This window comes from Spea bombifrons, chromosome 1 (genome assembly GCF_027358695.1).
Source record: "Spea bombifrons isolate aSpeBom1 chromosome 1, aSpeBom1.2.pri, whole genome shotgun sequence".
Classification (NCBI taxonomy): Eukaryota; Metazoa; Chordata; class Amphibia; order Anura; family Pelobatidae; genus Spea; species Spea bombifrons.
In genome coordinates this window covers 129,717,582-129,739,298 of record NC_071087.1, presented here as the reverse complement: position 1 = coordinate 129,739,298, position 21,717 = coordinate 129,717,582, and the positions used below count along the sequence as shown (strand labels likewise).

At 38.8% G+C, this 21,717-nt stretch overlaps 1 protein-coding gene across 1 annotated transcript in view; it reads left to right on the top strand.

The window, feature by feature from the left end:
* The first annotated feature begins 899 nt into the window (after positions 1-899).
* CHSY3 (chondroitin sulfate synthase 3) overlaps positions 900-21,717 on the top strand; it is a 150,543-nt gene continuing 129,725 nt past the window's right edge. Inside the window, exons 1-2 of the mRNA XM_053473644.1 lie at positions 900-2,163; positions 13,779-14,062. Coding sequence (XP_053329619.1) covers positions 1,497-2,163; positions 13,779-14,062 — 951 coding nt within the window. The 5' untranslated portion in view covers positions 900-1,496. The remainder of the gene's footprint in view (positions 2,164-13,778; positions 14,063-21,717) is intronic.

Sequence of the window (21,717 nt, the reverse complement as noted above, 5' to 3'; positions counted from 1 at the left end):
AAAAAACAGCTCAATACCATGATCCCTCTTCCACCAAACTTTACAGTTGGCATAATGCAGTCAGGCAGGTAACGTTCCCCTGGCATCCACCAAACTCAGACACGGCCATCAGGCTAACAGAGAAGCGTGATCCGTTACTGCACAGAACATGTTTCCACTGCTCCAGAGGCTGCGTCCTTTACACCACCCGTTCAGATGCTTGGCATTGTATTTGGTGATGTGAGGCTTGCATGCAGCTGCTCTGCCATTGAAACCCATTCCACGAAGCTCCCGCCGCACAGTTTTTGCTTTGATATTAATGCCAGAGGAAGTTTGGAACTCTTCAGCTATGGCGACTTTTACGCATCATGCGCCTCAGCACTCGGCGTCCCCGCTCTGTGACTTTCCATGATGTTCCGCTTCGTGGCTAAATTACTGCTGTTCCTAAACGCTTCCACTTTCCAATAATACCACTTACAGCTGGCCATGCAATATCTAGCAGAGACGAAAGTCCACAAACTGTGCCAGGGGGTCTGATTGAAACACCTGACTCCAATAATTAAGAGGTGTGTCCCATTATGTTTGCCCTACAGTGTATAGATATATATAGAGAGAGAGAGAGATATATAGACATGTGCAATTAGTTCAGTTTCGGAAGGGTGGCATGCTGGTGGCAGAGAAGGTGATTAATAGATAGATGCATGCAGTGATGGAATCTAGAGGATTGATCATTCTTCTCATAAACAGTGCTCTGTATTCTTACACATGCAGAATGGGGAGGGGACCTACTGTAAGCACATGGACCGCTCCCCCTCCCAGCCCTTAGACTGTCACAGACACTGCTGACAGCCAGGAAAAGGCTCCCAGTAAATGCTGGTAGGGTTTAAAGCCAGTCCCCCTCCCCACAGTTCCTATGGAAATACAAACGCTGAAGCTTCTTGGGGGGGCGTGACGACAAAGGGCCTCACTGCAGGAAGAGTTAGAGTGCTGAGAAAAGGTAGGAGGGAGCAGATCCTGGACTGTCCACTCTCCCAGAGCCCATATGGACTATATATCTCCTCTATGGGAGAGTATCTGAAAACGGGCAGCTAAGTCTCTGTCAGGGTGTTGGTGGCATGGACACTTTGGGGTGTGGGAGAGCTTCTGGCTGGGTTGATGGGAGCAGAGGGAGGAGGTGGAGCAGGAGGAGGAGGATGAGCATCCGCAGCTCCTTGCACAGGGTTTGGAGGAGGTGCTAGCAGTGACAAGCTGGCAACCCAGACGCTGCCGCTGCTGCTGAACGGGCTCCTTCAGGATCTCTCACCCCGGCAACTTTTACTCCTCCTAACAAAGCAGGAGACACCGGTGCCCTCAGCTTCAAGAACACTCCGCTTGAGGGGCTGCTTGGGGCAAAAGCACCCTCTCTCGTTGGGTTCTTCTCCAGTTCTGGGATTGCTCCTGCTGGAGTGGAGCGTCTTACATGTTCCTGTGAAATTACTGAACAAAGCATCAGTGTAGTACTGTTGAGAAGTAGAAGGATGGCTGTGAGGTCCAGGAGACCGTGGATGAGTGTGGTGGTGGGCTTAATCCTAGGATTTACAGCGGCTTCTTGGCTGATCGCCCCTAAAGTAGCAGAGATGAGCGACAAGAAAAGAAGGTCCAGTGTATGCTCTTATTACAGCCGGGGAGGAGAGAGAGCCCAGGGGCATCCTGGAGGCATGAGGGTACCAGAGAGGAGCGACCCTTGGCACGGGAAGGGCATGGTGCCGAACAGCAGCCCAGCTACTGTGTTTGAGGATGACGATGATGAGGTAAAGAAAAAGAAGGAGATTAAGGGCAGCAAGAACAACACAAACAGGCACAGGAGCAATCACAATGGCAGCGGGGACTGGGATCCCCCAGAAGACTCCCAAAGAAATTTTCTCTATGTTGGGGTGATGACAGCCAAGAAATACCTAGATACCCGAGCTGTGGCTGCCTTTCGAACCTGGGCTCCTAACATCCCTGGCAAAGTGGAATTCTTCTCCAGCGAAGGTTCTGAAGAGGTGCTGCTACCAGAACCAATGCCAGTAATCTCTCTGCCCGGCGTGGATGACACTTACCCTCCTCAGAAGAAATCTTTCATGATGATCAAGCACATGCACGACAAATACCTGGACAAGTACGAGTGGTTCATGAGAGCTGACGACGATGTGTACATCAAAGGCAAGTACAAGGCTACACTGCGAGCCAACCAGTTCAAACCATCAACCCTTCCTACATGAGATTGGGAAATGTCTTAGCAAGTATAATAACATTTGTTATGTGTTGACAAATATAGACTCAATCAAACTCAACCCAATGAAGAAGTTGAGGTTTTCTCAAATGTGGTCCTCTGCAGACTATTCACATTTAGTGATTGTAGTTAGTCCCATGTGTGATGATTGGAAGGTTAAGCTGCATCCTTGTGTTAACATGTATATATAATTTATGAAAATAGCTGCATCTTAACCCTTTGCTGACTAGCTAAGAAGCATCATTACAAGACTGCTGAGCAAACACTGGAGACTGGAATTCTTTCAGTATTTTAAATTTAACAGAATTTTATAAGAATGGCTTTGTGCCAACTAAGTCATTTCCTCCATTTAGTGGTAAAAATGTATGTATCTTATATCACATTTTTACCTTATATCATTACTGAAATGTAAATTGTACAAAGTGTTACTAAACTAAGAAGCCCTTGCCCAAGGATTTGTCTGTAACACATACTGAAGCAGTGTGATCATAGTTCTACAGTACACTGAAAGTACTGTTATACTTTAAATCCATCCATTGAATGAGGATCTAATGTAATATATTTTCGTAGGTCACTCGCTTGCGATTTGACTTTTGAAAGGTTAATATGAACATAGAAGACGTGTAGAATTTGACAGCAGATAAGAACCATTTGGCCCATCTAGTCTGCCAGTTTTTCCTGTTTTGAAGCCTCAGATCTCAATCAGTCCTTGGTCTTGTGTTCAGGATAGTTTTATGTCTATCCAATTCATGTTTTAATTCCCTCACTGTATTAGCTGCTACCAGAGCCGGCCTTAGGTGTTGTGGCGCCCTGTGCGGACTACTCCTCTGGCGCCCCCCCCTCACTACCCCCCCTCAAACTACCCGCCCTCTCTGCCCCTTTAAACTACCCCCCCTCAAACTACCCCTCCCCTCTGCCCCTTCAAACTACCCCTCCCCTCTGCCCCTTCAAACTACCCCCCCCTCTGCCCCTTCAAACTACCCCCCCCTCTGCCCCTTCAAACTACCCCCCCCTCTGCCCCTTCAAACTACCCCCCCCCTCTGCCCCTTCAAACTACCCCCCCCCTCTGCCCCTTCAAACTACCCCCCCACTTACCTTGTTGCCGGAGTCCTGCGGTAAGAGCGGGAGGCACCGCGACGGAGTCACGGAGAGTAAGGGGCGCCGAGCGGTTGCCGAGAACTTCACGAGCAACCGCTCGGCGCCCCTGACCGGGACTTAGATTAAAGCATCGTTTTTTTTTTTTAAACTTTATTTAACATCAATGATGTTAAATAAAGTTTAAAAAAAAACAAAAAAAAAAACGATGCTTTAATCTAAGTCCCGGTCAGGCGCCCCTGCAACCATGGCGCCCTGTGCGGTCGCACAGGTCGCACACCCCTAAGGCCGGCCCTGGCTGCTACCACTTCTGATGGGTGACCGTTCCAGTAATCTATCACCCTCTCAGTAAAGTAAAACTTCCTTAGGGTGCATCAAAAACTCTCACCCTCTAGATTCAGATTATGACCCCTGATTCTAACACGCCCCCCCTTTCAAATAAACTTCCCCTTGTACTTTAGTTTTCTTTAAGTATTTAGTAATTACTTGCACATGGCTTATATCAGTTACCTGTTTGTCAAATACTTTATTTGCCCATGGAAACCCGGGCATTCCTTATATTACAATTTGATGCTATTATTAGCATTACGTTAGCAAATACCTATTAACTGCCATACCTAGTGACATGTCATTGAACCTCATTAGCAGGCAATTGACAATACAAATAGGAAGACAGTCTTTCTGCTAAAGCACATTCTTAGGCTTTTTAACACACTTTATTATGCATGGGTGGGAGCTGTTCTATAAAGGAAGGTATAAGGAAGGCATATTCTTTTCTTTGAAGCAATCACTATGCCATGTGCATAGTATAACACAACACTTCGATATCTTATAAATGCAAGGCATGTTTTATCATAGGATGCAGTAGGATGACCGACTACAACATTTTTTTAATTTTCTAATTTTAATTTTAAACACTGTGCAAACCCTATTTTTTGCAGTATATATGTCTGCCGTCAATCAACCTGGCATTGAAATCGCATAATAAAAGAGAATGCGCATTTTAAGACATATACATTATAAGAAAAAAAAAAGACGTGTATTTGGATTGTCTACTGTTTGTCACAAGGTTAATGCTCAGTGTGAATAAAAGTGTCCAATCGTACCAGACAGATAAGAGATCTGAAGAATGGTTCTGTTTGTTTAAGAGTAACTGTCTTAGAAATCTGCTTCGACTGGATTTATTGAGCTAATATAGAGCATACCAATGACTTAAGTACAGCCAAGAAATAAGGTTACAGCTAAATCACTGTGTAGGTAGTGTAATCTTTCACAACGTGAACAAGGTTAAAAGGATCCGCAATGATGTTTTGTAATCTACACTTACAAATGTTTTTTATCAGAGAATGCTTCCATAAACATCATTATTCAGTATTGTTCCATTGTGTACTCTATTAACAGGAGATATACAGTCTCATAAGGGCATATGGTATGGTACATATATGCTATATATTGGAACACATGTTTTGTCATCAGGGCCTTCTTATCCATCAGTACCAGTGTGTCGTAATATGTATTAGTATTAGTCATTCAGTAAAGTATACATTTTTATGTTATTGTTATAATTTTCACTGCCCCACTATTGTAATAGGCTAGCACATTTTACAAAACATACTCAATTTGAACAATTATATGAAGACATGAAAGACATACTGGAAAAGAGGGAAATGGATGCCTTGGTCCGGCAATTTTACCATTTATAAGGAGGTTGAGTGGTAAAAGATAGAAGTTAAGTGACTACTTTGGTGTTTGTGATTTGACTTTGGTGAAGTCAAGTGGAAAAATAAGTGACCTGAAGATAAGATGCAAAGCAGGGTTAGTTTAGGTTTAAAGAGGCTGAAAAGAGAAAGTAGGACATGGGGTGAAGTGGACAAGAGAGACATCAATAACCTTGTTATGGGTGCCAGGACTGAAACAGTTGAGAGTAGCGGCTGGCAAAGCTTGGGGTTGCAGCAGGGCTGCAGGAGCAAAATATAATATAATAACACATAAAATAAAACATATAATCACACCCACTGCACATATGCCAGTCAACACTGACTGGCAGATGTGACCCCCCCCAGATGTAAGCTGCTGGCTCATGGCGTGCAGGGAGAGCAACTCTAAACTTTGTGTGTGTGAGTGAGCATGGATGTGTGAGTGTTTAAGGGGCGAATATGGCATGTTATTTTGGGGACTGACCAGCTGTTTAGCAAAAATGGCACAGGCAGGCTCTTGGTTTTAAAAACAGCACCTGCAAGCTGTTTTCTTGTTTAATACCATACACTTAAACATACATGCACACATAATTTAAAACATATACTTACATACACACACACACACACGCACTTATATACACTTACATATATGGACGTACACACATTCACTCTCTATGAGAGAAACTTAAGATGTTTTTTGCACATTATGCAAGCCATACTGACGCTCTCTCAGTTGGTCCCATTAGATGATTGGGAACCCTCTGTGTTTAACCCACACACAGAGAGCTCCACTCCCTCCATGTTCCCTTCCAACAATGGTGTGCATCCCCTCCATCAATGGTGTATCTCAGCGAGACCACCCACCAACATTAGCTGGACCTCCTACCCGCATCTCGCAAGGGGGCTTCGGGTAGCAGAAGTCAGGAAGTTCCCAGGTATTTTCACGTATTTGGGGCCACAGCCCAACGTGTACAGTGTGCCCAAAAAGCCCCATGGAATATGTAGCTGGTATTCAATTATTTCCAGGCTGGTTTTAATTCCCAGTCCAGTCCTGTGTTGGAATGCACTAAAGGCATCATGAGGGAGGATGTATTCTTATTGATGTGTTAGAGGCTAAAACAGTGGGGGTGCTTAAAAATACAAGGGATAGGCATAAAACTATCCTGAATCTAAGACAAGACCAAAGGACTCATTAATAGAGTCTCTACATCGGGAAAAATGGGCAGACTAAATGGTTCCTACCTACCGTCAAATTCTATGTTCCTATCTATTTGTGGTTGTGGGGTTAGCAGCAGAGAGGCTGTAGGGGTCGGGTGGTTCTGGGGAACAGAGTAGGGTATTACACATGGGGTTTAGAGAGAAGGAAGGCATTGTAGATACAAACTGAGTTGTTTTGATATATATCCTACTGGTGAAATAGTGCCAAACACTGAGGACAATAAGTGTAGTTAGTTTCCTTAAATAAGGTTTTATTAGGCAAACCAGTAGAGCGTGTTTACCTGAATTTAAACAAGAATACTCACTGATGCTTTTTTTTATAGTGAAACAATATTTTAAAAGGTTAAGTTATTGGTTCTGAGATGGTATGTTTTCTCAAAGTACACATTGAAAATAATTATAAAAGCACTTTTAGGATTATTTTAACACTATTTCTATAATCACATATAGCTATGTTTTCAATACTGAAAAATAAATATAATGCTTGTTTTATAGTTTAAATGAAAGACCAGTGATATAAAAATGTGGGTCTTCCTGCCAGGAACTGTCCTTTTAAATTGCTGCGTTTACCTTTCCATCTTAATTCTATGATATTTTCTCAAACACCCAATTTTGATGCAGGTAATTGCAATTTTTTAAACATTATGACTATTTAATGTAACTTAAATAATATACTTATACTTGCTGTGGGCAGCCGTATTCTTAAGCCACAGTAGTAATTCATTCCAAGACCCATCATCCTTGGCTAGGTACTTGCATGATGAAATAAATTTAGTTTCAGAAGCAGCTTGAGGGCTGAAGCGTTACCACCCGAAATACATGAGAAGCTGCAGTAATAGTTAGAGGTAATTTATTATTTACCAATATGTACAACATACTTACTAAACATACGTATTGATAAACTATACAGTACAATTGCCGATTGACATTTTTAATCCTGGCACTGTGATAAATGAACAGAATCGGTCGTCATATTCTAGTAGCTCACAATACGTATTAATTTAAAAGTTCTCACCCTGTCATGTTACGAGTTCTGAAACATGATGCTAAATAACTGAACAGAAAGGGAACTGCCACAACAAATACATCATATTTCTATTTTATGACTCAAAAAAAACTACACTGGCATTTTAAATCTTTTTTTAAAACCTTAGTTAAATAGTACCGTAAAAGAAAAAGATTGGAATGGATTCTCAGTTCACTATACATTATGAAGACCCGGTGGCAGTGAGCCTCTGCTACAAAAATACCTTTGTTGGCTATGTATAAAACATGCTTAAACCAAAGTCACTTTGACAAAAGTCACTCCACTGATTGAACTATGAATTTGCAGAGATATTTGCCAAGACTGGCCCTGCATTCAACTCCTCCTTTAGTGAATAAATCCCAAGGAAGTGATCATCAGATCTGTTATACCAGTACACATAAATTATTTTAGATGCTGATTGTGTAGTGCATCACACTAGCCCAACTGGCTATGGCGTCTTTGCTCCTAACAAGGTTACCACTGATGTAATTTTATGGGTATTAAATAAAAAAAGTCTACAGATGCTCGTGGTTTCATGTCATACTATTTCGTTATGGCTCTGGCCATCTACAAATCTACACAGATCTATCAAGGCTGTTGTAAGATAGTTGCTAGAGAAGTATATTTTAGGTCCAGCAGATGGAGGTGATCTTACCCTCCATCTGTAGACTTATCTGTTGTCTTACCAGGTTGAATTAGTCAATGTTTTGTGCTGCAACATTCAGTATGTACTGTATACATTTAATAAGTGTATATCAATCATCTTATTGGTGACAGAAACTGGAAATACTTCCTTGGATAGTTCGAATGAGCTGACACAATTGTCCTATAATATGCAAGAGTCTGAAATATTAATTTATAGATACAATTCTTCCACGCAGTGACACATGGGCACATGATAGCTGCTGCAGGCTCAGTGCTTTTTCAGTCATCATTTTAAAAAGTTTTATTAAAAAAGGCAGTAAACAAATTGTTTCCTTGTTATCCAGCTTTACTGATAGTTAGTAATAGTTTTTTTTTTATTGAAATTGATCACTCAATAGTTGGAAGCAATGACTAGTTTTGTACAAGCAGCAGAGAAAGTATTAAATGTGCAATAAGTTGAATTAAGGATTTTCTAAAGAAAGAGAATTGGTACAGAATATTAAAGGTTTTAACATTTTGTGCTATAGGTGTATATATTGTTATAAATAAGGGATATATTTTGACAATTTACTACCAACTAAGTTTATGCTTTCCATAAGCATTATACTTGTGCATCTCTGCCTGGGTACTTTGTGTGTGTCTGCATGTTAGCGTCGGCCTGGGTATGCATGTTAGCATCGGCCTGGGTATGCGTGTGTGTGTCTTTGTTTTGGTATGTTACTGTGCATGTCTGGTTGTGTTAGTTTCTGGTTGTGTATGTTAGTGTGTGTGAGTGTTGGTGTCAGGTGTTTGTGTGTAGTGTGAGTGTCTCTGTGGCTGTGTTAGTGCGAGCGTCTGGCTGTGTGTGTGTCTGGTTGTGTGTTAGTGTGAGTGCCCCTTCGGAGGTCAGGTTCTGGATTCGCCCCCTGGAGAATCCACACAGACTGTGACAGGGCAGTGAGATAGAGGCCTCGCACTCCACCACAAAACCTCAGCAAAATAAGTGATGGGGAGAAAAGAGAGAGATATATAGTGAGAAAGAAAGGAGGGAGAGAAGGGTGGGAAATGAGGAGGAGAGATGTGGACAAAGGGGAGCAATAAACTGAAAGGAGGTAGAGGAGAGGAAGGAGAGATACAGAGATTAAGGACATATGCGATAATGAGAGATTCGGAGAAGGGGTTAATGAGGAAAAAAAGGGATAGAAAGAGGTGGGAGGAAAGATAAAGAGAAATGGGAGAGATGAGATAAAGAAAAAGAGGAGAGCTAATGAGAAACATGGGATAAAAGAAAGGGAGGAGGTATGGAGAAAAGAGAGAAAGAGAAGGAGACATAAAGAGAATGAGCAGCAGAGATAAAGACAAAGAGGAGCGATAAAGTGAAAGGTGAGAGATAGGGAAAAGGGAAGATAAAAAGAAAGTGGAGAAGAGATAAAGAGAAAGTGGAGGCATCGATGACCTAAAGAGAAGGAGAGTTGAGATAAAGAGAGATGGGATGAGATCTGGGAGCTGGGGCGCAGTCAGTGTGCTGAGCCAGACCTACTGTATGGGTGCTGAGTGGTTCTGTGGAGCCAATGTAATGGCAGATGTTGCTGGTTTTCCCTGGTGGCATCACTGATTCTGTGATCAGCAAATAAGGGCAGTAGAGGGCCCTGTTCATGATCATTGTGTGATCAGTACACACTAGGATCAAAGTGAGAATGGGAGGAAACAAAATGTCTTCTGCTTAAAAAAGCAAAAACAAATAATGTAACTGATAAATAAATAAAAAACAGCGATGCCCTTAGTCTGATAGGCAGTGTAACTGCAGAGGTCTGCAATGCCAGTGGATTACTTGGATACACGGACTATTGTAACATAGAGGTTAGAAAACACTGATCTTCAATAGTGTCACCATGCTTGGTACTAGTGCTGACGTTGTCTTATTTTATATATATTAGCAGTCAGGAAATGGCCCATAGACTGCACTGAGCAGTGTCCTTATAGAGACAAATTGTTGCTACATGCTGGGATCAGTAAAACGTTTTAGAAGTAATAAACCTGACACTTACTTCTATAGCCCAGAACTGTTATACGACTCATGCTACCTTACATTTTCCTTTACAATACAAACCACAAAAGCGGTTATTTCTATCTGATGGCCTTTAAGATTTCTTTAAATTTAAGAAACTCGTAACACAGCACAAAACATTTTAATATGAAGATTTAATGGCCTATAAACCATGCAGGGTATAACTGCTGAATATTTTAAATATACAGAAAACATACTCAAACTCATGGAATCTCAAATTATCAGCTGAACAGTGGGGTCTAAGTGCTGAAGCATCAGACCATAGCCTATAAATTCAAACAATAAAAAACACATAATTACTTTTGTGCTTTTTAACGCATTAATATTTTGTTGTCTGAATTAAGAGCACTTGGCTAGATTACTAGATGTCTATGATATGTATCATCAGTTACAGCTGAGCAAAGGGAGTGTGAAAAAAACTGAAGAAATTATCATAATTCTTTTATGGCCTAAAACATGACTTTTGTTTATTAACTAACTTGATTTATCCTATACATATTATTAATGGATATTATTTAGCTTAGTAATACAAATGTATTACTTCTCGTCCAACATCGGTGCCTGACCTTACTAATGCTCTACTGGATCAATGGGCATAAACACTTGTTCCACACATTCCGAAATCTTGTGGAAAGCCTTCCCAAAGGAATGGAAGCTTTTATAGCCAACTAGATATGTACATCTATGTTTTTAGAATGCAATAAATGTCATAAATGTCCCTGATGTTGTAATGCTCAGGTGTCCCAATATTTTTGTCCATGTAGTGTGTATATACAAGTAAGCAGATTTTGTTTTGATTTAACAAAGAAGACGCATTAAAGACATAAATATGTCTATATTGTTCTATGCTTAGGACCAGCACTCCAGGGGTGTAATCATACTAGACGGTCAAAAAGCAGTTTGCTTTAAACTGAAGTCATACTGTGATTGTACATTACCTTTCATTATTAGAAAACAAAAACAGTGGAAGCTACTTCCAGAAATGTACCCAACACAATGTTAGTGGCTCTTTAATGTTTTGGGGTTGTTTTTCTGCCATAGGACCTGGACATTTTGTTAGAATACATAGCGTCATGGACTCTCCATCTAATATCAACAGATATTAAATGAACCCTTGACTGCCTCTGCCAGAAAGCTTAAAATGGGCCGTGATTGGATCTTCCAGCAGGACAATGGTCCAAAATATACATCACAATAAACACAAAAAAGGTTTACTGACCATAAAATCAAGGGCCTACCATGGTCATCCCTGTCCCCTCCCTTGAACCCCATAGAAAACTTGTGGGTTGAACTAAAGAAGATACATATCCCTTGAATATATGTATTGTATTAAGCGCTGCGTAAACTGTTGGCGCTATATAAATAAAAGATAATAATAAGAAGAAGAGTCCACCAACATCAACATTGAACTTTATATTGGCAAAGGGAGGTAGCACAAAGTATTGACTAAAAGGGTGCCAATAATTGTGCCACACATAACTTTTGTTTTTTTAGGATAAACCTGTGTTGTGAGTGCAATTGTTTGATATCCATGAGAGCAGAGTATTTTATACATTTTTTTAGAAAAGATTGAACAATAATTTAAGATTACTATAAATCAACTTTTATGCATCCAATCACAGAGCTAAGAATGTGAATTTTGTGAAAACTCTAAATGAGATTTCTTGTTTGCAAGACAATATTTAAAGACAACTGTGTTCTGATAATGGAACCTATTTTCCATTTGCCAGGTCATTGCACACAAAGAAATCTATTTTCCTTTGTCTCCCTCTGTCCTTTTACAGCATAAAATAGATTTACATATGCTTTTGCAAAAGTACTTTTCATAAATTAAAAAGTCAAGAGGACATTTGTAACATTGCACTCTTTCCTTTGCAGAGATAATCACCTACTAATTGTAAAGGTGTCTACCTAAAAATACATGCGTTGCAAAGTATACACTATGATATACTATGACAACTAATAATTTCATTCATTTTTTAGAACCTAGAGATCCCTTGTTTCTTACAGCTTCCTTTAGATGCATGTTTGATAAATAATTAAACTATAGATTAGTTCTTGTATTCATGTGGAGTACAAAGAAATAGTGTACGTTATTTTTGTGGTATGTAAGTCTTAATCTGCATTTTGGACTGCTGTATACTGTTTATGCAGCCTTCTAGAGATTCATTTTGGCCACAATACTCTTGTGATTCGTTGTGACTGTTTCCCACAACTTCTCTGTTAAATTCTGAACACACACACCCTGTAGCATGAGCACCATAAAATGTCACAGTTAGGGGTCTTAAGCACAGTCCTCTAAGGCAATTAGAGTCAGAAACACCAGCTCGTAGAAAAACAGTGCTGTTTAACAAAACACCCCAAACAAAAATCATAAAAAGAAACAACCTAGCTCCCAATTGGAGCCCTCTCTAACTAAACTAGACTGGCCCAGACTGGCCAGCCTAATCACCCACTAATCACCCCCAGACAGCACAGAAAAGGTCCAGGCAGGTAATGCCTAACTTGGCTCAGGGATGGTCGTCTTCAGGACCTCTCCTTGCCCTTGGAGCCATAGGGAAACTTCTTCTTCCTCAGTCTCTCTGACTATCAGGCTCCAGGGGGTTTTAATGCTCAGCACCTGTGCCTGATGCAAGCCCCATGGGAATCCTGGACTGGATCCTGCAGACCTCTAATCTCTTGGAAAAGCCAGCATGGATGGAGGAACTGAGATCCTCAGATGTATGAGTTTGCAGGACTGTGGCCGAATCCTGACACTTGCCAAAATTAGTCTTCCACAGTGAGATGAAACGCAACTCACCTGCCTATCCAAAAATCCTCGTTTGTTTTCTGTGTGTATAACATTGCACTATAAAGAGGTTAAAGTACAGATATGCCCTTTGGTTTACTAACATACAAGTACTTAGAACTTTCTTTCCTTATGGAAAGAATCCAACTTTTGCTTTTTATCAAGATTTCTTATTTCAAAGTAAACTTATGTTTACTCTGCTTTGTATCAGTGCCAAAAGACAGTCAGTGACAGCAAGTATAAGTTAAAAAAATGGTTGGTAGGTAACCAAAATCCCCTTGTGTTCTCCCAAGAACTTATAAATATGACAAAAGGAAAACATTGTTATGAATTAAATATATAAAAGCAATTTTATTTTTCTTTAAAATGTAACATTTGTGATTAGATTAACAATAAATTTGCAGATCAACAGGTTTGGCAACTGCCACTGGAAGCTAATACTTTTCTAGAAATTAACTAGAAATATTTTTTTGGGGGGGGGGTTAATCACATGAGATAACTGGAATTAATACATACCAATCAAAGTGTGAGCTTGCTTCAGGCTTCAAACTCTGAGACATATAATTCATATGTTCCTCATTCTATGGTCCCCAAACTTTTATCTTTATAGTTACAGAAGGCATGGATGCACCAATAAATCTTTGCTATGCAAGATAAACATATACTTATACAGAAATGGACTAGACTGGGAAGCTGGACAGGGCTTAGGGCAAAGTTTATTATGATTGGACCTTTGTTGTATGCCTCAGCTAATATGACTATGAGTTTTGCATACAGTGAGAAGTGAGGGAGGTTTCCTGGATAATGTTGTAGCAGATTGGGGTTGCCAGATAGTGTTGTGTGCATTGTGGCAGAAGGGGTTTGGATCATGTTGTGTGTGGTGGTAGGGAAAGAAAGCTGCGCATGTCATTTTAATGACATACACTTATGTTAGCACTTGTATAATTATGTAAAGATATATTTTATAACTTCTAATAATGGCAAGTGTCTGTGTATATAGTAATCACATTGTATGTTGTCATCAACAGGTGAAAAACTTGAGGCCTTTTTGAGATCATTGAACAGCAGCAAACCCCTTTACTTGGGACAAACTGGCCTTGGGAACATTGAGGAACTTGGGAAATTGGGACTTGCGCCAGGAGAGAACTTCTGCATGGGAGGACCAGGAATGATCTTTAGCCGAGAAGTGTTAAAAAGAATGGTACCACACTTTGGCGAATGCCTTCGTGAGATGTATACGACACATGAGGATGTCGAAGTGGGTCGATGTGTCCGGCGATTTGGTGGAACCCAGTGTGTATGGTCCTATGAGGTAAGTCCTCTTATATTGGAGTTAATTTTATTTTTTAGGGAATTCAACAAGTGCCATTATCAAGCAAAGTTTATTTATTTTTATATACTTGATTATTTATATGGCTATACCTAAAGTTTGTATTTATGCATCCTTTGCACTATTTATTTGTTTGCAAGTACTGCTCTGGTATCATCATTGATCAAATGGCCATTGTTTTGTTTAATGCACTCTTACAAATACAATGTAATCCTCCATCAAGCAGGTGTTTCTACACCCTTGACCTAGAGGAGTAGCTGGTAACAAAAGGTTATTCAAATGTTCGCAAACAAAAGTTAACTTTTTTAATGTAACTTTTTCATGTAATAGTGTAACAACTTTAATATAAAAAGCAATATCCAGATCATAGACTTGTAAGCAAGGCCCTCTATATCTACTGTATCGGGTTGTGTTAGTCTGTCTATTCTATTCTCCTCATTCCCCTAGAATATATGTAGTGTGTGAAGTGCAATAGACTTCCAGAGTTCCCCCAAACAATCATGCTTAGGTTTTGTAACATGTACTCAATGGTTTCAGCTAGCAACCCATGTGATGTCATTGCTATAATAACATATTCTTATTGCTTATCAATAGGTGTCATTTTATGTCACATACAGTGAGATTATAGCTAGTGCTACACTACCCTCCCATACCACTTTTATCATTTTGGGGGAGAGTGTTGTTTTTGTAGTAAAATAACAAGAGCTTTTATGTAATAAGTTGTGTTTTTACATTTTTTCACATGTTGAATGCAGACCATTTAAGGATGCCATTTAAAACATGATACTATAATAATGATCTGACAATGGTGGGTATTTGTAGCAAAGCACCTCATTTGCTCTTATGTGCTATTTCTGTTTAACCATATTCCATTAGGCTGAGCAGGTCCATGGGGTAAAAATTTTAAAGGTAAAACCTGTCCTAGAAAAGAACATTGTTTCTTTGTTGTGTCAGTATTAAACCTGTGGGTGATTTTGATCAATGATGTCAAGCCGGTTTAATTTTTAAAGCATGCGTTCACAGGTGAATTGAAACATTTATTCATTTTCACTTTACATTATAAAGAGCAGAGTTCTTTTCCTGCAAGAAAGATTGAGCTGTCTTGGCAGAATGCATAGATCAGTAAGATTACTTGAAAACAGTATCATATACTTTACAATGCAGAAGTTACCTTGGTTCTAAAATATGCATAATATACCTGCTATGGCTAGGGACTAAAGTTTCAGGAAAACATTAAAAACAACCGCATGTTACATTGGACAGGTTACAGGTGATATCATCTCAGTGTTTAAATGTTGAAATAAAGAAAAAAAATATGTTATGGGAGACTCTACAACAGCTATCACACTGATTATTTGTCAGCAGCTACTGAAACGCAGCCTGCATATCATAACTTCTTTATCTGCCTAATTATCTGCGGATTTATGTCAGAGCTAAAGTTATGCTCCACAGTTTTTGCTTACTTCTACATAATTTTATTTCTGCTTGTCAAATATTTTACTAGTAGTGTATGGCAAATGTCTTTAAACACAAATATATATATACAGTATAGGAATAGTTGTAAAGTACATAGTTAATACATTATATGTTCTTATATAAAGCTAGAATGTACGGTATTTGGAACAAATATAAGAAGCTATCTTGTACTCATTGTTTTAGGTTGTTTTATATTGAGACCTTCACCATTCTACCTACATTGCCTTCTTCTTAGAGCATCATCACCTATATCCTTACTGTCCCCCTTCTGTCCTCTGAGGTTCTCTTAAAGAATCCAGCCATACTGAATTATTAACTGTTTATTTTTCCCACAGGGTGGCCTAATGGGTCTTTTCATTTTTCTTAATTCATGTAAAACTCATAGATTGCCTTAAAAAGGGCTCATCTTACATTGAGATAAATGTTAGTAAGTTAAAAGCCCTGTTTCCAAGAGCTTACTCTATAACAAAGTCGCCAAGCCTTGATTTATAGCTTGATTTATGGGTAATTCCAACTAAGAAGAATTAAAAGACCCTCGTATTACAGCCTATATGACGTTTTGTAGGCAAACTGTTTTACAGGAGTCCTATATGTGGTCAAAGTTCAGGCCTTCTTCCCTGATACGGATGTATGTATGGTACACTCCATAGACACTAAATGTAAAGACATCTTGCCTGTTTTTTGTATTAAATAGCAATACAACAAAGTTTACATTAAAAACAACAAAAACATGGAGTACGTCATTTCTACATTAGTACTCCTTATCAAGCATCATATTTCAGAATTTGAAGTGTGCCTTTACTTCTGACAATGCTGTCTAGATAAGCCCAGATCGCTAAAGAGCCCTCTATATCCTCGGTTTCTAGGCTATAAAACAGACTTCCTGTGTTTTTTTTATGATCATACACAAACATCTGACCAGCTTGCAAAAACCGTTTTACATTGTAACACTAGAAATAAAAAAGCATATTCCTCAGACTACTAATATAAAACCCTGCTTGTTGCCTATACTATCTCCTTACGGGTGTATGGGCACATACTGGTTTCATTGGGGCACCAAGTACACTGACTCGGTTGTTTTAGAAACCTGTACGTTTCGGTATGTTGTGTTTATTTTCCAGAGGTTGTACCGTTAATATTTTTAATTCCAAAGGTATTGCCATCCAGTCTTTTTTTTTGATGTTTTAAAGTTAGACCATGTCATTAAAAACAATAAAAATGTAGATTGGTTTCATAAGGTGATTTTTAGAACCTGTTTATGCATCTCTCCTTTTGAGTTTTAGTCCATTTTCTTCCGTTTTCTTGAATTAGATTTTGGCATCATGTTGCTTTTCTTGTGCTGAACACTAAAACACATCTGCAGATTAGCTAATGTATTGTGTCCTTACTGTGAACATATTACTCATTATGCATTAAAAAGAGGTAGCATGGTGTCTCGATCATTATAATACTCAGTTTAAAGGTTACCTAATAGACCATAGCATGTGTTGCCCATTAAGTTCACTGCTGGAAACAAAAGCGTTAGCCCCGCGCGCAACTGGCAGATTGGACAATAGAATTAAAATAATAGTTATAAGCTACATAAAGAAGACAGCGAATGCCCTGGAATCACACCTAACCCTTCTCTTTACTTCTTTTCTCTGTATTGGAAAAGTAGACATCTAAGCACTTAGAAAAAACTAAAGCTGCTAACTATAAGAAGGTGATCCCTGTTTATACATGATGGAAATATAATTATTTTTTATAAGCTAAGTACAGCTCTTTTACTGATTTTTCCTACCTATTGCTTATTACACAGCCTTTACACGGCAAACCTCTATGCTGTGCATGTGACAGAAAATCCAATTTGCTAATTGCTTGAAGGACTTTATTAGTTGTATACATGACTGTATGTGAAAATGTAATAACTCTGTACACTCTTATCGCATATTCAATACTTCAGAACCTCCTTTTTATGTCTTCTCTGTCTGGCGATAAACAAATAGGAGGATTGTCTCCTTCACAGTCTCATCTCTCCGTCTCAGGTTAACCCATTAAAGACTATCACACCAGTAACAATCCTTTGAGACAATAAGCCGATTTGAAATGGGACCTACTAACATTTTGTTCCTGTAAGTCCAATTTTAAACATGATGTACAGTTGTACAGCGCTGCAGAACTTGACAGTTATATATATAAATCAATATAAAACAACTAATCAATCAATAATTAAGGACATTTATTACATTTTAATTACTGTCTAAACAGTCAATGAACTGCCTGGAGTTAGTTTATTGGAGTCAGTAGGGGTACATTCAAAATGTATTGTCTAGGGGTAAAAGGAAGAAGAAAAATGGCAGGTTTTGCCTATTGTATACAAATAAAAGTAATTTTTGTTAAAAAATTAAATATACAAAAAACAATGTATTTATATCGTCTTGGATTTTTTTATCTGCTTTCTACTACTGTGTGTCCAGTGCTGTTTAAATTATTCCTGCTTTTGGGGAGACTGAGTTTACAGTACAACAGAACCTGGTAGCGCCAGCTAGCACCTGATATGGAATATTATGCACATTTACCATGGTTTAGTATTTCTTTATTGCTGGTTTAATACGTTGCCCTGTTTAATTGCAAGAAAAATAACCGTCACATAAACGGATCATAAATTATTAGAATAAAGGAGTCAGATTCTATGGGAGTGATTGTGTTTGTGTACATCCTTTGCACTAGCTTGGCTTGTGTTGTATAATGTGACACTGCATCTCCTGTTTAGTACTTCCAGAGGGAGCTGCTGGAAAGGCATCACTCATTGTATAGAGCAGATGGTGGGTAATTGAGATTGAAGAGGTGCACTGAATAACCATCCGCACATTCACATCTGCATACACTTCTATTTTGGCCTTTAATTGGCTTTAAAAGGTTCTCGATCTGCTTGTAGTCAGATAGTGTAGATTAGGAGGCTAATATGATTAAAAGGACCATTTGGTCATTTTTTTGTAGATCATTTCTTCTTCAAATACAATGCAGAGCCACATAAATCTGCCACTTTTGACTTGATGGTGTCTTCAGTTGTCTAGTCTTCAATGAATGGAAGCCATCAGGGTAAAATCCTGAAATCTGCCTCTAGGGAACATACATAGTGTTGCCTGCCTATAAGTGGGTAACATTCCTTCATTTAGAAAATAAAAAAAAAGGTAAAAAAATATATATATATTTATCACATATATATTACTGTCCCTTTAAAGGAATCTGTCACTGAATGACTTTCTCTCATTTGTGATTATATCTCCATTAATGTAATGTATATGGCATTGGTCTGCACATAACTTTCTGAGCCGTATCCTTGTGCATACTGTATGGGCACATAAGAGCGACTCTGCCAAAATGCTCAGTGGCTTGTGTGGCAAAGGGGTTTTTCATAGGTTTGGTGGAAGGGTACTGAATTCAGTTTGTTTTCCTCATACAAAATATCTGCTCTTGATAATTTCCTTCGTTGCTGCAATATGGCGATCCTGAATTTTAAATAATAAGGTTGAGCTTTTACATTGTGAGGAATAAGGAACACTGTAGACATTTTCAAGGTTCTCACTTCTGCATTAATTTCCACTTTCCACTAAATATGCCTTAAGTGACAACGCATTTTATTGAGGTCAAATGAAGTAATATGTCTGTGTAGGATTTCAAGTAAATTATGACAAACCTGTCTCTTTAAATCATGATGCCAGTTGTCCGTATCCAGTATGCTATTTTATTGTCAGTGTTTGTTTTTTTAAATACAGACTTTCTGCCAAGTTTAATTTCCCAACAATTGACTGTATCTTCATACATTATAATGAAACAGTTGTTGAAGAGGAGGCTTCTTATGGACACTGTAGGTTGGTGTAATCATCACTTATGTAGTACATATAACACAAGTCCATTGGCAATCTAAACATCTTTTCACCCTGCCTATGCTATGAGGCTGTACGAATGTAGGTATATGCCCCAAAAACAACCAGCTATGGATGGGTTCCAGGCACGCTGGCAAAAATGTAAGAAGTGGACGACTATGTGGTGTACAGGCCAGGGCTGATATTCTGCACACTGGGCAAATGCCTAGTGGGCTGATGGCCTATGGGGCTTTATACTTACCCATAATGCAACTTCAGCAGTAGATTGGGCCCTGCAATATGTGGCTGCTGACTGGATACACATGGTAGACATGGAGTAAAAAATGTGTATCCAGAGGACACGTGCATTATTGGCAGATGCTGGCCTTTAGGTGCCAGGACCTATTAGTCACCCCCACTGTAGCCCTAGAGAAGTAGAAACGATGATGGGCAATGACTTCCATTCTTCTTGTGTCATACACAGGGGCCAGTTGATGCGTGCATTGCCACATTGCTTGTATACTAGGGCAAAACACTGCTACCACTGGAAGCACTGCATATAATCTTAGACAAAGACTATTTGAGTTAATATTCAAAAATTTGTCAGCATCAATTTATTCTGAAAGTACTGAAGTATGACTAAATATTTAAATAAAAATCAAATTGAAACCATGCGCTGGCCTGTTAGTTAACCAATGAAGAAATCAGTACACAGGTCTCAGTGAAAGGTTTAAATAATGTCTTTGTGTTTCATGAAAAGGGCTTGTAAACGTAAACTGCGTCGGAGTTTTAACCTTAAATCTGCAATGTGAAGGTAAGGCCAAAATGGTTTCTGAAGCAAGTCATTAACATATGATTACTGTAACAAAAGATGCGACAATGGTGAATCCATCCCTTTCTGGGATCATTACAGAAACAAAGAGAATGCATTAGGAAAAGAAATCGCTTTCATAATATGAACATACAGTAAACATACTCTTTAATCCAGCTTTTAACTTTATAGCCTACTTAATATACAATTTAGACAGAAATGTGGTTTTTCAGACTATAAAACATATTGATGTATTTATAACTTGAAGTGATCTTGCCAAGCTAAGTAAATGTATATTGTTTGCAATTCTTCAGATCTGGGTGCAATTAAGAACAGATGAGGTCCTGGTAGGAACAGTTATAAGGGTCCATTGCCAAGACTTGTTTACCCAATAAAACAGAACATTAATGCTGGTATAACTGTTCATTCTTTTGCATGCATGTTAGACATCCTGGAGGTCCTGTCTTGGCAGCCTTTTTTTAGCATGACTGCTATAAACCCTTTTTTTAAGTTTAGTCTAGAACCCTGTATTTAAACATACAATCAAATCATATTAGTATATGAATTACACATAGCAATGAGCAGCCATTTCCAAATACTACACTACAACTTGCCAAATGTAGTGCTGACTGTTACATTTGGTGGGTTCCTCCAGCAGTTGGCACCAGGACAACCGTCTCTAGCCGTGACCTCGCTTCTATAATCAAATACTTTGAGATCAATGTTATAAAGCTTTAAACTGCAGACCCAAATATATTATGTAATTTGAGAAGATCCGTAAAAAGGTATGCAGTGAACCTAAAATTACCACCGATCAGGTCCATCGGAAAATGTAAGCACTAAATTCAACTTCATCAATCCTGGCTGACTAAAGTAGCTCATACATGTTTAATATTTCATTTGCATGTTATTTTAGAAGCTTGCAGAAACATCTGAGAACATTAAAATCATCACATGGGACCTAAAGGAAAGATTTAAAATAACACGGTGAAGGTTAATGGAATGTGAAATATTGTTCATGTTAAGATACCAAAATCTGCTTCTGACAAGGCAGTTATAGAGCGTAATGCACATTGTTTACATCGCATTGTTTACTCATGTGTAAGAAATTCTTAAAACGGCCATTACCCTCTCTGTTTCTTATAGGAGGCAATAAGCAAGAGTTTACATTTAAAGGAGATGGGCTAACCTCATGTTGGGTGGCTAGTGTCCAGAATCATTTCAAATAGATTGTATTAGTGCAGGGCCATAAGTAAAGACTTTGTTGACCCAAAAGTGGCCGCATGTGACGCCCTGAGACTCTACAAAGAAGGATCAGTAATATAACTGAATTTATAGCCCCCTTTTAAGGTATAGGCATTGTGTTCACTGTGATGACAGGCAGGTTGTTAAAGTAATGTCCATGAATTGTTGAAGTTAAGGAATGAAAAATATGGAAAACAAGTCATTCTAGACCAGTGTAAACATGCATTTATATTCACTGCTTTGGTAACTATATTTTT